At 35.5% G+C, this 16,268-nt stretch overlaps 1 protein-coding gene and 1 long non-coding RNA gene across 2 annotated transcripts; both read right to left on the reverse strand.

The window, feature by feature from the left end:
• Positions 1–459: 459 nt before the first annotated feature.
• LOC128205829 (uncharacterized) lies at positions 460–7,984 on the reverse strand. Its single transcript, XR_008256337.1, has 4 exons — positions 7,869–7,984; positions 5,462–6,079; positions 5,044–5,188; positions 460–2,936 (listed from the first exon to the last, which is right to left on the reverse strand). It is a non-coding gene; the product is annotated as an uncharacterized LOC128205829 (long non-coding RNA).
• Positions 7,985–8,192: 208 nt separating this feature from the next.
• LOC128205828 (gamma-interferon-inducible lysosomal thiol reductase-like) lies at positions 8,193–8,995 on the reverse strand. The gene is made up of 3 exons (XM_052907831.1): positions 8,943–8,995; positions 8,675–8,776; positions 8,193–8,377 (listed from the first exon to the last, which is right to left on the reverse strand). The coding sequence occupies exons 1-3, from the start codon at positions 8,967–8,969 to the stop codon at positions 8,222–8,224; spliced, it is 285 nt and encodes a 94-aa protein (XP_052763791.1). The 5' UTR covers positions 8,970–8,995; the 3' UTR covers positions 8,193–8,221.
• Between the last annotated feature and the right edge of the window lie 7,273 nt (positions 8,996–16,268).

The raw sequence follows: 16,268 nt of genomic DNA on the forward strand, positions 1-16,268 counted from the left end.
CCCCAACAAATGCTTCAAATGATTCAACTGCACGGACAAATTGCATCCTTCCCAGGAATTACTTTGATTGTCCTTGTTCAAAGATTTGAATTCCATAAAGAATTTGTTGCAATATGTTGCCATGGCAACATAAAAAAATAACTGATTTTTTTTTTCATATTAGAAACTGTTTGCCCCATTGTAGGTTAATTTCATATAGAATTACCAACCAAAGTTGTTTTAGACATGGTTATGTGTAAATGCTATGGATATGCTATGAACATGCTATAGACACGCTATGGACACGCTATGAACATGCTATAGACACGCTATGGACACGCTATGAACATGCTATGGACATGCTATGGACACGCTATGAACATGCTATGGACACGCTATGAACATGCTATGGACACGCTATGAACTACTATGTACACGCACAGGGGTAGAAGTCCTAATGACTAAAAAATACAATAAACACATTTTTTTAAGAATCTTTATGATAGAGAATATATATATCACAGAAAACAAAAATGAAATAATTATAGTATAAAATAGAAATCCTTGCAAAACTATATTGTCATATCAAAAACACCAAACATTAGCAAATTTAGAAAAAAATACAAAAGCCAACTAATAGCTAACATGCATATCTAAAATACCTATCATCAACAGAAGAATAAAGTCAAACAAGAGTAAATAAAACATAACAAAAAATAATACTAACTGTACAACATTGTATGCATAACATATTTACAGATATATTCACACAACACAACTAATTAAGGGTCATTTATAAAAACACCAGTTTTTTTTTTGAAAATCATATTAAAATAGAACTTTTACATATACCCCTAAGCCTACTGCTGTTCTCAAATGACCCCCATATTTCCTGGATATGCCCGAATTTTACCTTACCAAAAGTCTTGGGCCATAATTATGAAGTCTCAAGGCCAATTTTAGACTCCGGCTCAGAGAAGCACTTTTATTAAATTACAAAAAATCATCTTTATTCCATTTGTTTTACTAAATATAAGTAATGATGGGGGGGGGGGGGGGGGGGGGGGGTTGAGCTAAAATCTAAAATTAGTTTATTTTGATTATCATAAAGCTATTGACATTTAAAACAAAAGCCATGCAATAACATTTTTTAAAAAAAATTAGTTTGGATTCACCCAGCCTGTTTGGGTACATGTAGATAGTATTTGTGAGTGTTTTTCTTCTTAGTTCTTTATTTCGTAATGAAAACAAAAAATTTAAATGAACAAGCGAGAGGTTAAAAAAACAGGGTATTCTTGTGAGTCAGTCAGATAGAGTCAAACATAATATTAATTCCATGTGGCCTAAATTCAATAACATTAATACATTTGGTGCTAATTAAAAAAGTGATCATAGAGCCCATTAAAACAATAAAATTTATTTTAAATGTACAATTGTGTGTATAATTATGTTTTAAAAATCAAACACGTGATCAAATCACAAATATTTATATACCATTTACAAGCATTTTATCATGAATAAAACAATAAATCCAATCTTGTAAAAAAACTATGCTTAAGGAAATGCTAGCACTAAAAATTCTTAGTTCAGTCGAAACTCATTGGCTCGATATTTCATGGCTCGATATTCTCGTTGGCTCGAACCATATTAAAAGGAACAATTTTGTTTTACTCTTTGTTCATATATAATGGGAAGTCATTTTCGCAGTCCCAAGTAAGAATTTCACACTTTTTGTTTGCTTGGGTCGATGTCATTTTCGTGGGTACAGGTAAGGATCTCACACCTTGATTTGTTTGCTTGGCTTCATTAAGCACAAGGCGCTACTCGATAAAAATTAATTGAATTTATTATAATCATTATCAAATTTAAATGGTTTGACAGTTTGAATAAACATGCCATCACTTTAAGAAAAATAAGTATCGAATAAGTCATGTTACGACTTTAAGGATGTGTAACTATGTCCATTTAATACTCTTCTCTTGCGGAGATAGCGTAACCAATAACAAACGAGATAAACAAGACTTTTTGTACCGAATAATAAAAACATTCTGTAAGCATTCCCGCTTGGCTCGATATTCTCGAGGCTGGAAGTATTTGGCCGGTCCCTAGAATATCGGGCCATCGAGTTTCGACTGTATATCATTTCTCAGATTTTGTGATTGATAATCTATATTAAAAGGGCGGCAACTCTGGAGTAACTCAAGTGATATGACTGGTTATCAAACTTGTCGGAGATATTATGCCCATACACATTCTGACCAAATTTGGTGTTTATTGTTTCGAAGGTAATTGGTCGGAGAACATAATGGACCTTGCCCATCCATACGCCACAGGTAAAACCATGATACGTCCCTTTAACTAATGGGTGTATACAAAATCTTTAAGAAACTAAGTGTCAGTGTAGAACTTAACTATCTTGTTGTTAACCTGTGGAGCCATCTCTTACATCATGTGACGTTCTCAGCAAAAATGAGTCCTGTTGAGCAGAAAGTTATGTTCTCATTTCAGCGAGGTTTCATGCCCCATAAGCAGATTATCATAGCTATTTTTACATAATTAAAAAAATAAAATTCTTTGATTTAATTTCACACATAGTCACAAGTTTTTTATGTCTATCTCTCTCTTTAATTTTGATTTTTAATGTTAGCATGAACAACTCACTGGGACTCAATTTTATAGAGGACAGCAAATATAATGAAGGCTTACTCAAAGCTGCTTTAAACTGCATTAAATATTTAAATATCAAATGCTCAAATATTTAGAGGTTCAATGGTCGGGCTTCGCTCTTCTTGATCACAACCACTATAGAGAGGCCAAGGGGTCGGTCTATTGATAATGTACAACTGATCGCAGGGACCTCGGCACCTGAATGCTCAGTAAGTTTCATCAATGATCCTCTGCCATCTGTCAACTAGCTGCCATCTGTCCACTAGCTGGCATCGGAGCTCTCTGCTCATCTGCAATGAAACAAATATGAAAAGGTTTAAATGAATGTTTACGATTATAAATCAAGCTGCGGGAGTGAAGCACAATGAAAGAAGAGTTTGCCTTCAATCAAGTTCAATGAAATATTTAAGTGTGAAAACATATCAATCAAATGGTCTAGTCTGTTTTTATATGCAGCCTCCTCTAATCTCAAAGGTTCTGACAGGGGTGCTTTCTAGTGGCCAATAAATTTATGTATGATAATGGAAAACAGCTTGGGTTTCTACCTCAAGTTCAGCTATGAACAAGTTGTATTGGCCTGTACATGTTCTAGAGCTATCACACGACATGAAAAGGGCCTCAAATGATAAAATATATGGGAGGGAGAACTTTGTCGGCAAGTTAAAAATGATGTTTGGTGGGGTTAAATGTTTAAGGATCGCCAACTGTTTCTGGTCCAATATATTATGCAATTACACACTCTAACCAAATTTGGTGATGATAAGACAAAGGCTTTTAAAGATATTGATCCGACAATACCAAATATAGGTAATTTCTATAATTAAAGGGTTATAACTCTCGAGTGACTAGAGCATGTTTACATGGCTAGTTATCAAACTTTACCGAGGTATACAGCCCAAACACATTCTGACCAAATTTGGTGATGATTGAAGAAAGCATTCTAAAGTTATGATGTGACAACTTTCTAGACGCCGCCTGCCTGTACGACGCAACTATAATGTATGAACATGTTGTTTATAGAGCATTGACATTTTTCACTGAAATTTTTGTTTGTTGAATCATACACAAATTCCGCCAATACATTTAACTTACCATATGTGAATTTTAACCAAAGTGAGAAAATGTATGTTTAAATGTTTAACGAATTAATGGAAAGCTGTTTGAAACATAAGAAACATCAATTATATTTCTTAAACATTATGCCCAAACGAAGTTTATTCAAAACATAATCAATATCTAGGATGTAACTTAAGGATCACAGATTTTTCGTTTTCCATTTCGTTTTCCATTTGAGTACAAATATATTTTTTAATCAACTAATTTTTGACTTTCATTCTCTTTCTCCAGTGAGTTTCATTCAATTTACTTGTTTCCAATGGAGACACTGGGAATTTCAGGGTACTAAATATTGCTACATGTAATCAAGCTAGAATGGGAATCCAAATGGAACACCAAATTCTTATTAATAGCATTTGGTAATTCCATAAGTGTGCTTTAAATAGCATAACATGATATAATGTTGCTGTACACTTCTGAAAAGATGATATTACTTTCTCACAAATATACTTTTCTGTAACAAATTGTTTTACATAAGGAAATGAGTAGCCCATAGCAATGTGTATATTTTAAGCCAACCCTACAGAAACTTAAGGATTTTAAAACTAAAGACTCTGAACATTAATAATTAGTGTTTTATGAAAATAAATGGCCCTACATTAGGATTGCATAAAACTGCGTCGCTATCAGTCTGTCGACAGAGCGTAAATATCTGTATCTATGGAGCTTTAGAAAGTGGTGTAAAATAGCATATTACAGTCATCGAAATTAGTCCTTTGGATGAACATGCCCACATTCATATACTACTGTTTGGCATAACATTTTTTAAGAAGCCCTGCTATATAAAACCCAGAATTTGAGCAAGCCAAAAAGCCATATACCAGTGCAGGGCTTTCGGGCTGGTGCAAATTTCGACCGTTGCATATATTTGAAGCAAAGGGTTAATTGAACAATGGAAGCTACTTAAGTCAGTTCCTAACTTATGGTGATTTCCTCAAATTTTCATAGTCAAAAAGAACGAAAAGAATAATTGTTTTTACCATAAAAGTTTGAGTTTTTTTAAAGATCAAAGAAAATGAAGTATTTTAGAAATTATAGAGAACTTTATCATATCACATGACTAGTGAGATACTTAAATTAGGAAAGTGACTTAAGATAGGAAATCACTTAAGATGTTTAGAGAATACTGGCAGTATTCAATATAGAATTGATCCTTATCCTAAATATGCTTCAGTGATTTCATTTGGTCTATTTGTCTGTTATTTTTACAGTCCAATAAAAAAACTTACATCACGTTACAACGTACATCAAGCATACATCCTTCAACACATTGATTCTTACCTTTCTGGTGCTTATTTACAATTCTTATTGTGCTTCTCGTGTTCTTTGACAGGGTTGTCTGTCTTCTCCCATCCGAAGACGCTCTTGCCACACTTGTAACACCATACCATGTCAACGTATAATTGCTCTCCAACTGTCTGGGGTCCTATTAATGTTGGGTAGAAATGGACTACTTTAAAACTAAGTTTGTTCACTTGGTAGATGTCAAGTGTGACCAGCAACTGAGAAACTCGGTGGCCTGGATTTGTTAGGCCAAAATAATCAAGCTTAAACTGTTGATGCATTAACATTAGTATCACTAGTTTAGCACTTCCATAACCTAAAGAACATAATGTTGTTATTTTATGAAAATGTTTTTTGACCAATTGATATTATTAAAAGCATATGCATGTATCTACAAAAGGAATAACACTCTTACCTAAAAAAAAGAATCCTGCAGCAGCCATATCATCAGGTAGAGGTTTGTCTGCTGGCCAGTTGTTCGTGCGGAATGACTCTTTCCTTGTCTGAAAACATTTGAAGTCTGCCCTTTTTATGCCCTTCTTACGCTGTGAACTGATTTGTTCTTTCTTAGACAAAGATGTGGCTAATCCCTGCATAGAGTCTTGACTCGGTACTGTCTCTTCAACATGTTGTTTACATTGACCATGTTTGCCAAGCTGAGCGCATGTTGAATTGTCAGGATTGACAGATTCAGAAAATACCTTGGCCTGATTAGAAGGAGCCAGTTCCTGATCGCGTTTTTTTTTATACTCATGATGTTCTTGAAAATCAGTTACAGATTGCTGCTTGAAAACTGATTTGGTACGCTGAGATGGATAAACAGCCTCTGACGTTACCAATGTCATGGGCTTATCATCATCATCGGTAGCCTGGGAAGCAACTGAATGCCCTCTTGTATTTGTTGGTTGTGATTTTGACACATCAAGGGGAATGCCATTTAACTCAGTGAAGATTTGCACTGAGAGCGCATTATCTTGTTCCAATGGATCATCAGTAATGTTTAGTTCTGTCCGAGGTTCAGTGGCCATTTCCCCTGAAGAATACATAGTTATGTTATGAACAAAGTATGTAATTGCCAAATTTACCAAGTATGATAATGATTAGGCCCGTCTTAAGGGCAACCCAGCCCTACCTGGCATACCCTTCAAAGCTACAGTTTTTTTTCAAGTCCAAAAAGTTTCGCTGTAGTTGTTGACCATTTGTGTAGATTACAATTAAAAACATAAAGTATTCATGATTTGAAAACACAATCTACTGAAATGTCATGGTAAGCATGGCTGTTTTGACTGTACGTAAAGCAAAGAAAAAAAACAAAAAAACTTTGTCACGACCCTACCTAGCATTTTTGAGAGCACTGACATATCATTTCTAGGCATAAAAAAATCTATAGAAGGAAGTGCCCAGAGAGCTTCGTCTAAACTTTGAAACAAAATAAAAAAAGAAGAAACCTAACACAATCCCTATCAAGGTTCCCTTTGGGCTTTGAAAAGATATCACCCTGTTTTTGCCGGAGGTCTAGGGTACCGCGAAAGGCCCTCTTGCGGGTGAAAGGCAGCACCCTTCTCGGGGTACAGAGGGGCAGAAGCCCCCCCTGAAGCTCCTGGGGTTTAGGCAATTTAAGAACCTTAGATTGCATTTAAACATACCTTTATATGTTGATATTAGAATTGGAATTATATAATGAACAAAAAAGTCAGGGATGTGATTGATCTTGCAGCTGAAAGACTGACACCATTTCAGGAAGGGGTTTTGGGCTCTAATTAGCGGGTGAAGCATCCTGCCCAGAGGCATAACTGGCTTTTTTTAGAATGGCAAAACTAACAGAAGCATTCTGTTAACTTTTTTTAATCAGTTGAAACCAGGGAAAGGGAATCAGGGAAACCCTGCCCTATCCTTATGATAAAACACTAGCACTGCCGGAACACTAGCACAGCGCTATTGAGCTACATGCAATTGGGCAGCTTGTTCTTACCCTAGTTCCCTAAATGGCCATCAACCAGTTTTTGATGATTTAATGACTATGGCAGACCCGAGACAGGGATTCATAAGAAATATCCAAATAATAAAAACTATCCCTAAACTCTCATTATTGTAGCTAGTTCTTATCCACATACTCTTCGCTCCTCCCCCATAAATCTTTGAGGCTCGAGCCCACAACTGACGGAACACTAGCATGGCGCTCTAACCAACTAAGCTAACTGGGTGGCTGGTTCTTATGCACCAGTCAATTGTAACTACGCCCCCCCCCCCCCAGGTCTGGGGAATAGCAGGGACTCTGACTTTCAGTCCAGCCAAGCCCGGATAAAATCCCCGGCCTGCGGGGATGAACTGCTGGTAAAATCCCTGCAAAATGCCCCTGCACCCCAGGGACCCTAGGCAAGACCAATTCCCCGCTATTTTTGGCACAGAGACAAATCCACAGCATTCACCCGGCACTGCGGGGCCACCTGGAATGTAAAAACACCGCACATTTCCTCAGCTATCCCCGGTATACCCCCTGACCTGGTGGGCCGTGGTTACAAATGACTGGTATATTACCCACTCACACTTTATACATATTGAAAGTTTGTTTTTTTTTCAAATAAACACACAGAGGAGAATCACCAGATCAATTGAAAACAACCATCAAATTCCCTTCGACATTTAATTTGACTGAGCCAGGGAACTTCGAATTCCATGTGCTTATCCCTTTTACCTCACAAATAAAAGCCGTACTTAGCTTTAGGGTAAGGTAACCATGACAACACATTTTTTAAGGTTTAGACAAAACAGTAAAAGTTGTACGAGTAAAACTAGCTAATTAAGATGATCACTTTTCTCACCTGATCAATTATCACCAGATTGTTCAGTATTCGAGTAACGAAAGGATCCAAAAAAAGACATTAGACAAGAGAAGGGATCCCAAATCACACTGTCATGTGAGGACGCCATATTGTTTACGTAAAAACTAGTTTCGGTTTCGTTTAGTAAATTATGCGAACTGCGGCATCAAGAAAGGAAGCGTGCCTGTGGATTGCCGATGTGTTGTGTTGTTCACACCTAATTTACGTGTTATTTAGAGCCGTTATTTATTAAAGCGTTCAAAGTGAATTTATTTGTGATAAACGCGCAGAACTAATTGTAGAAGAATTATGTATGTTAAAATGTTGTTCGTGTTTTCAGTTAGTGATAAACTTTAAAATACCCCGTCAAAGGTTATCCATGGTGCGTAGGTGTGTGGCGGATAGAGGGCGGCTGTCAACGTTGCCATCTCGTGCTCCCAATTCGCGCCTTGCTTTCCGCTGGCACATGCGCTGATCGGATCCAGGTCCACGTGCATCTTTTTAGCGCACTATATTTTTTAAACAAAAACAAACTAAGTGTGTTTGTCAACAACGTTTTTAAAACTGTACAAATAAAACAGAGATATTTAAAAGTTCAAAATTATATAATATATAATAGTGTGTATTTAATGTTGGTTACTGCGCTATTTTAATTGAACATTTATATTCATATATATATTTGGTTTAAACATATTATATTGAGGTAAAGTTCCTCTCTTTTATATGTTTGTTGTTGCATCAACAGACTCAGATAAGATGCATTTGCCTTCTTGCTATTTCTTATGGTAAAAGAAGCGAGTGCCCACCTTTTTTGCAGCGTCTGCGGGTTGCGTCCGTTGATGAGCCTCGATGCAGTGGATAAAAGGAAAATAGGCAGTTTTGTTGCCAATCAAATGCATTGCACGAGTCTGAAAATGAATCCTTATGAATTACACCCAAAACTTATATGTATTGGTATTAATACAGACAAACATGATACAATACAAATTTATATGGAAAATATTCAACTGCTCCAGTCAGTTTTGATCAAAGCAATACAAATTTAAGATAATAATGTGTGTTATTACAACATACCTTATGAAATTCTAATCTGATTTTCATCGAATTTTCGAGACGTTAACCAGTTTCCTCCAGATGATTCCCCACGCATTCGCCCGTTCCGTGCTGACAGGTAAACTCCAAGTGTCCCAGCCAACGTCCCCCCTGCCAACGATGACGTATACATAAACTTAGATAATGGTGCCAAAGAGAGATGGAATTAAACTGGTTATCATTTAATGTCAGTGTTGTGGATATATCGATTATATTATATAGTCTGTCTTAACAAATGTTACCATGGCAAATGAAGATCATATAACTGATCGGTAATAAACGCTTTGCACGCATTGTACTCGGACTCATAGTAGAGTATTAGTATCTATCATGTGTTTCAGGTACGGATAGAAAAATCCAACCCGAGGGCACGCGCGTAAGCCGGTAACGAGGCTTGCCGAGTTACCGGTCACGCAGCGTGCCCGAGGGTCGGATTTTTCGATCCGGACCGGAAAAACATGATTGATATTTTTTCTTGCATACCTTAAATTATGAATTTGTTGAAAAATTGACGTAGAAAACGCACTTTTGTACATTTCACCAAAAAGCGCGTGCGACGTTCTGTACTGACGTCATAAAGCGCAGTAATTTTAAATCACTATCGACGTCAAATAGTTCCTTTTAAAAATCGCGCTTTTACGATTATTTATTTTCAATTTTAATAAAAAGTATTGTATACTTATATTTTTGATTCCGCTTTATTGAAATTGCATAATATACTTTTCATAAACCATACAATAAAAGAAATAAGAAGTGGCGCGTTGTTGCGCGTGACTCATCTTACATGGGGGTGTAAGATGAGTTTTTCCAGCACCGGTCACATGACCGGAAACACACGCCCGGTATGCAAGAAAACTACGTCTACTGACATGGCTGGAGTGGACCTCCAGGCGTTGCATTGTGTCTCCAACTTATTTAGTACATACTACATGTGTTTTGCGTAGATATCGTTGTAATATATTGCTATGAATACAAATAATTAACAGTCTTGGCATTTAACAAGTCAATTGAAAAGTTTTCATGTTATTTATTTTACGCGATATTAAAAATAAATTGCATGAATCAGTGACAAATTCTTCCAAAGGCACGGTAAATATGTTTTTGTTTTGTAAACGATGATGATAACGCTATAGTACGATGATGATAACGCGATAATACGATGATGATGACGCGACAGTACGATGATGATAACGCTGTTTTAATGTTTTGTGTTTATGGAATAACGATACAACTTAATTTTGTATTTCATTTATTCATCTACATATGTACACCAAGAACGCAGCAAGACAACTGTGTCCCTAGCAGTATAACAGTATAATTTTAACTATAGAGGCGGGAGTATTCATATTACTTAAGCTAAACATTAAATATCAGAACAAACGCGACAGTACGATGATGATAACGCGATAGAACGATGATGATGACGCGACAGTACGATGATGATAACGCGACAGCACGATGATGAAACCGCCACAGCACGATTGCGTAAACGCGACAATACGATGACAAAGCGACAGTACAATAATGAAAACGCGACAGAACGATGATGATAATGCGACAGTACCCAAGCAAACATTTTATTTTGCCCCGATGTCGGGCCAATATGGAGCATTTTATCGGCACGACTCAACATCGGGCCGATGATTGCATGAATCAGTGAGATATTCTTCCAAAGGCACGTTCAATTTGTTTTTGTTTTGTATACGATTATGATAACGCGACAGTAGATGATGATACCGTGACAGTACGATGGCGAAACCGTGACAGTACGATGGCGAAAAGGCGGCAGCACGATGATGATACAGCGACAGTACAATGATGAAAACGCGACAGTACGATGATGATAACGCGACGGTACGATGATGATGACGCGACAGTACAATGATGATAACGCGACAGTACGATGATGATAACGCGACAGTACGATAATGATAAAGCGACAGTATGATGATGATAACGCGTTAGTACGATGATGATAACGCGACAGTACGATGATGATAACGCGACAGTACGTACGATACAATGGTAGCGAGAACGCGACAGTACGATGTTGATAACGCGACAGTACGTACAATACAACGGTAACGAAAACGCGACACGTTTACACACCGAACTCGATGTGATACAGGTCACCAGAAAAGCGTCATTATATCCCCTATAAACTGTCGCGTTTTCGTTACCGTTGTATTGTACGTACTGTCGCGTTATCATCACCAGACCACGCCTCAAGCAGTAAGTTCACGGTGAGCACAAATGTGTTATAAACCTAACAATGAGAATATGTTTAAATGTTACATGAACATCAGCAATGGATATTTCCAGAAAAAAAATATGGCCCTTAATCAGAGTACTTTTTTGCGCGCGCCTCGGATTTTTTTTCTCAAATAAAACCATCATGTCCCGAAAAAAAACACCAAGGAAAAGTATAATTCAAATTGGCATAATTTGATGTTACAATTACTTACTTTGAATTAAAACTAACGCTGTAAAACGTTTTTGTACAATCATATAGTTTGCAATTTCCCTTGCGGCATCGACTGTGAGTAACATACGGAGATGGCACGGTTTATGTACTAATGGTGAATTGTACCGAGATTGACAGTTGCAATGCAGCAACCCCAATGTTGCCAAACATTGGCAGTTGGTAGGTAGGGAGGGAGTTTTCTTGAGTAGTTTTTTCTTGTGGTAATAAGTATGCACATTGTGGCCCCTTTGCAGTACATAGACGGGGAAAATAATTGTTTACTGATTTGATCGGGAAACCGCAAACAAATGTTTTCTTAAGGATGGCCCAACCAAACATATGTAGACCGTGTCATGTATGACCGTTTGATTATTATACCACTATATTAAGCACAAGAACGAAGAATGTAAATGGCTACTGCGGTCGTGCCTGTAGTTGCAGGCCAACATGGAATACTAGTTGGTAAGGTATTTCTTCCAACAAGTCACCTTACTCATCAAGCCGCCGGAACAAAGGTTTTCAACGCAAATGAAACTTTTTTGAAACGACTTAAAGTGACCCTTATTGGCACTCGACTTGACCCTTAACCAACTTTGAACTACACGTTATCTAGACAAACATTCTGAGCAAGTTTCATGAAGTTTAGGTAGAAAATGTGTCCAGTAGGTAGAGTGATTTTTCTATCTCTGAAATTTGACCTTGATCTGCATTAACAGCCAGAAAGAATCACAACCAAACTTCACCTAGTCTTTATAAGGACAACATTTTGACTTAATTACCATGTGATAGGGAAAAAATAATTACATATACATGGTTTTCAAACATTTGTTTTGGTGACCTATAAATAATGGATAGTGATCGATTTTATGTTTATGGAGACCTGCATTTGACCAAGTTACATGCAATTTTGATTAAGCATGTGGTACTAGAATCCGGAGTATTAACATTGTTTTTGAACATTTGAACTTGTCACATACCGCCGGAATGGATATGACCCTTCGTGATCTAGAATGCAAAGACAAGGTTTCATAAAAATTTGGCGGAACATATTTGCCTATATTATACTTCTAATCTACAGGACAGGAACGCACATTCTGACCAAGTTTTGGTTGAATTTTTGCGTCTTAGGCAAGTTTAGACGACGAAACAAACAGCGACCAAACACATAAGTGGCTTAAAGAATTTTGTATCCTTTCTGTACACTGTAGATGTAACCGAAACTAAAACAAAACAATATTTGTTCTATGTTTTAATTAGTATTCAGATCTCAAGAATTTAATTCATTAGTATTATAAAATGTTTAGATTACAATAAGATTAAAATCCCATAGTATAACATAGGACACAAAGACTGTATAAACAACAGTATAGATTCTGTACAAAGATAGTAAAAATAATGGTTTTTGTATATACAATCAATTTTGTGTGCTAAATGGTTATCTTTATTTGACAATTACTGTGATGAGAATGAAATAATCTATTTTATGAGACATGTAATTTTAACGTTTTTGACTAAAACAGTTCACGATGAGTGAATGGGTTATCACTGAATAGCTAAGTATAAAATATTCTCTTCAAATAATTCAGAGAAAAAACAACTGCTTATATGAAAGAAAATACAAAATATTACTTGACTAAACCGATCCTAAGCATGCTTAACCTCTAAGCTAAAGCAAGTACAGAGTGTTTAACAGCAAGTACAGAGTGTTTAACAGCAAGTACAGAGTGTTTAACAGCAAGTACAGAGTGTTTAACAGTGTTTAACAGAAAGTACAGAGTGTTTAACAGCAAGTACAGAGTGTTTAACAGCAAGTACAGAGTGATTAACAGTGTTTAACAGCAAGTACAGAGTGTTTAACAGCAAGTACAGAGTGTTTAACAGTGTTTAACAGCAAGTACAGAGTGTTTAACAGCAAGTACAGAGTGTTTAACAGTGTTTAACAGCAAGTACAGAGTGTTTAACAGCAAGTACAGAGTGTTTAACAGTGTTTAACAGCAAGTACAGAGTGTTTAACAGCAAGTACAGAGTGTTTAACAGCAAGTACAGAGTGTTTAACCGGACTCATGCACACAATAAAGGTTGGCAGTTAAAACAAAAGGTTGTTCAGATCAATTTAGTTTACTTTTTTTATGAATAAACACCAGCAACTTGTTCTGTTCAAACAAAACTTAGTTAATTCTAGCCTAAATAGTTCAATTTAAAATCAATCTACTAACACTTCTTGTCAGAATAGAGCATTTTCTTTCACATTTTTAAATTTCACACAATATGTTCTTTGTTTTGATGTTGAACCCAATAAAATGTGAATGAGCCCAATTAAGCAGGTACACCGTGTATAAGGGGACAACACACTTGGAATAATGCGGACATGATTTGTCGATACTCTAAGTATCCTTTACACTGAAACATGGGTGACAAATAATCTATGAATATGATTACATTTAGGGGAGATACGACAGAATGTATAACATGTAAAATACAACATTTAATGAAACATACCCGGTGAAATGATTATATGTGAGGTTTGGGTCTAAATCTATGATAAATTTCATTACACATGTAAATTGTAAAAGGGGGAGATAAACAAACACTAGAAAAAATAAATTATTGCAAAATTGCTTCAAGTATTTGTACATCTGGCTAGAATAATAAGATGACCATAAGCAATCTACATGTACATCAGAAGATCAGAGCAAAACTGAATTAACTGGACAATCTTTTAAACAGGAGTTACTACAGTTTTTCTTCGTCCAGCCACAAGCATACCCTAAAAGCGCAACCACACAAATATAAGTCTAAATCTAAAACTCTAATTTCCCCATACAAAATGTTTTTATTAAAAATATATGATTTTTGAAATGCATAACTAGTACCCTACAATCATAATGAGCTTATTGTGTGATGAACCTGATGTCGGAATATTGTTTCAATGAAAAAATAATTCTATAATAATGTATTTCTAGCAAATTAGAGACAAATTTTGTATAGACAAAATCCACATGTCCTGAACGAGTAATATAAAAATGCTTTAAAAAAAAATTCACACTCATTTAGTAAAACCGTAAATATTGTTTGCATACATTTTTATATGTAACTGTACTCGACCAGAACATTTAACAACCAAACCACTGCAATTTTTAAATCAAACAAATCAACATTAACTTTAACAAATTCTCGTAAGATGCATGGCTTCATTTCTAGATCTGAACATTTGAGACTGACTCTGTGTAGGACAGTGATGGCTTTATTTCTAGATCTGAACATTTGAGACTGACTCTGTGTAGGACAGTGTAGTTGAACCCAGGGGCCATTTTTCATCAGGACTCCTATAACTAATTTTGATACATAGAAGATTTTGAACAATGCAGCATTTCTACTGAAAATCACTCCTAGGTACGAAATGTATGAGGAATCTTTATGAATACTGTCCCGATCAGAGTGTACGTAGCACACAAACCCATTGAAATTAAACAACATTAAAATAGTTGCCTGACTTATCATGAGCTCTGGAAAGTTTCCATTGTGTACTTTTTTCTGCGCACTTTTCAGAAAATATAAATAAACTTCTTTATTTTAAATCATTTTTAAGCATATAATAAATAATGTGTATTTCTGTGTAAGATCGCAATTTCACCTCATGAACACCATAAATAAATATTTCCACTTGTGGCAATGCCACTCATGATATATAGCTTTTGGTGTTCATGAGGTGAAATATATTATGATCTTACACCTCTCTATGTTTGTTTTATTATCTAACTCTAAACTTTGTACATAAAGCACTGTTCATTGTATGGTATTATGGGCATGAGCAAATCTTACAGGAATTTTCTAGTTCAACATTATCATTCAAACATTGACTCACTTTTACACAAATGTTTTCAACATTGGTTGTAGACATGATCAGAATATATTTTTTAAAGAATCAAAACTATATAAGTAAATGATGATGAACTTTAATCATGCATATCAGATCTTTGAGTAACTATTTAGAGAAAATTTGATCCCAACACTGAGATTAATGCAAAGTTGAACACATTGATAATCACAATATTGTATGGCAAATTATCTTGTCAAAATTTATAAATATGACACTCTTTTTTAAACTTTTACAGTAGAAATATCTTTTAAAGAAAGCCAGTTATAAATGCGCTCTCATCATCAAAATGAGCGAGAAACATTATACACTTAAACAAAAAACAAAATTTATGCAAACAGCATTTTGTTCCAAGTATACATGTTACACTTAAATGCAGTATCTGGGTTCTAAGTTAGACTTAAGTGAATGAGGTATGATGAAAAATAAGCACTAAATGGATGTAATTTGGTAGAATGCGAGCCATTATATGGTTAACAGTGAAATAAAAGGGAAAACAAAAAGAATATAAATTTCTACCAGTACTCTTCCACATGTCACCTCTATAGTATTTTGTGCCAGAGAGCATAATTGAAATGTGAGGAAAATTAAATTCTAAGAAATGTCAATTTCTGTATCCATAAAAACCAGCCTAGAACATTTAGACATTATATACTAAATACTACAATAGACAATTCACAGTTATTCTCCCCAGATTAGAATTAGAATTACTGAATGCATACTATAGGTCGTTTTAATGGACTTAATGGAACAAATTTTAAGTATTGTCCTCGATTAAAAATTCTTACTAGATTTTTATCACTTTTCTCCCCTGCGTAATATTTGTCCTAGCGTATTATCTTATCTGTCCTAGCTTAATATCATATATTTCCTAGCATATTATTTTATCTGTCCTAGCTTTTTATCTTCTCTGTCCTAGAATATTATCTTATCTGTCCTAGCTTTTTATCTTATCTGTCCTAGGATA

Source organism: Mya arenaria, chromosome 10 (assembly GCF_026914265.1).
Source record: "Mya arenaria isolate MELC-2E11 chromosome 10, ASM2691426v1".
Classification (NCBI taxonomy): Eukaryota; Metazoa; Mollusca; class Bivalvia; order Myida; family Myidae; genus Mya; species Mya arenaria.

Coding starts and splice junctions, on each gene's coding strand:
- LOC128205828 (XM_052907831.1), bottom strand. CDS start 8,969: ATGAAAATCAGATTAGAATTTCATAAG. Junction 8,777..8,942: donor TCAGATTAGAATTTCATAAG/GTATGTTGTAAT, acceptor ATTCATTTTCAG/ACTCGTGCAATGCATTTGAT. Junction 8,378..8,674: donor CCGCAGACGCTGCAAAAAAG/GTGGGCACTCGC, acceptor TAAAAAATATAG/TGCGCTAAAAAGATGCACGT.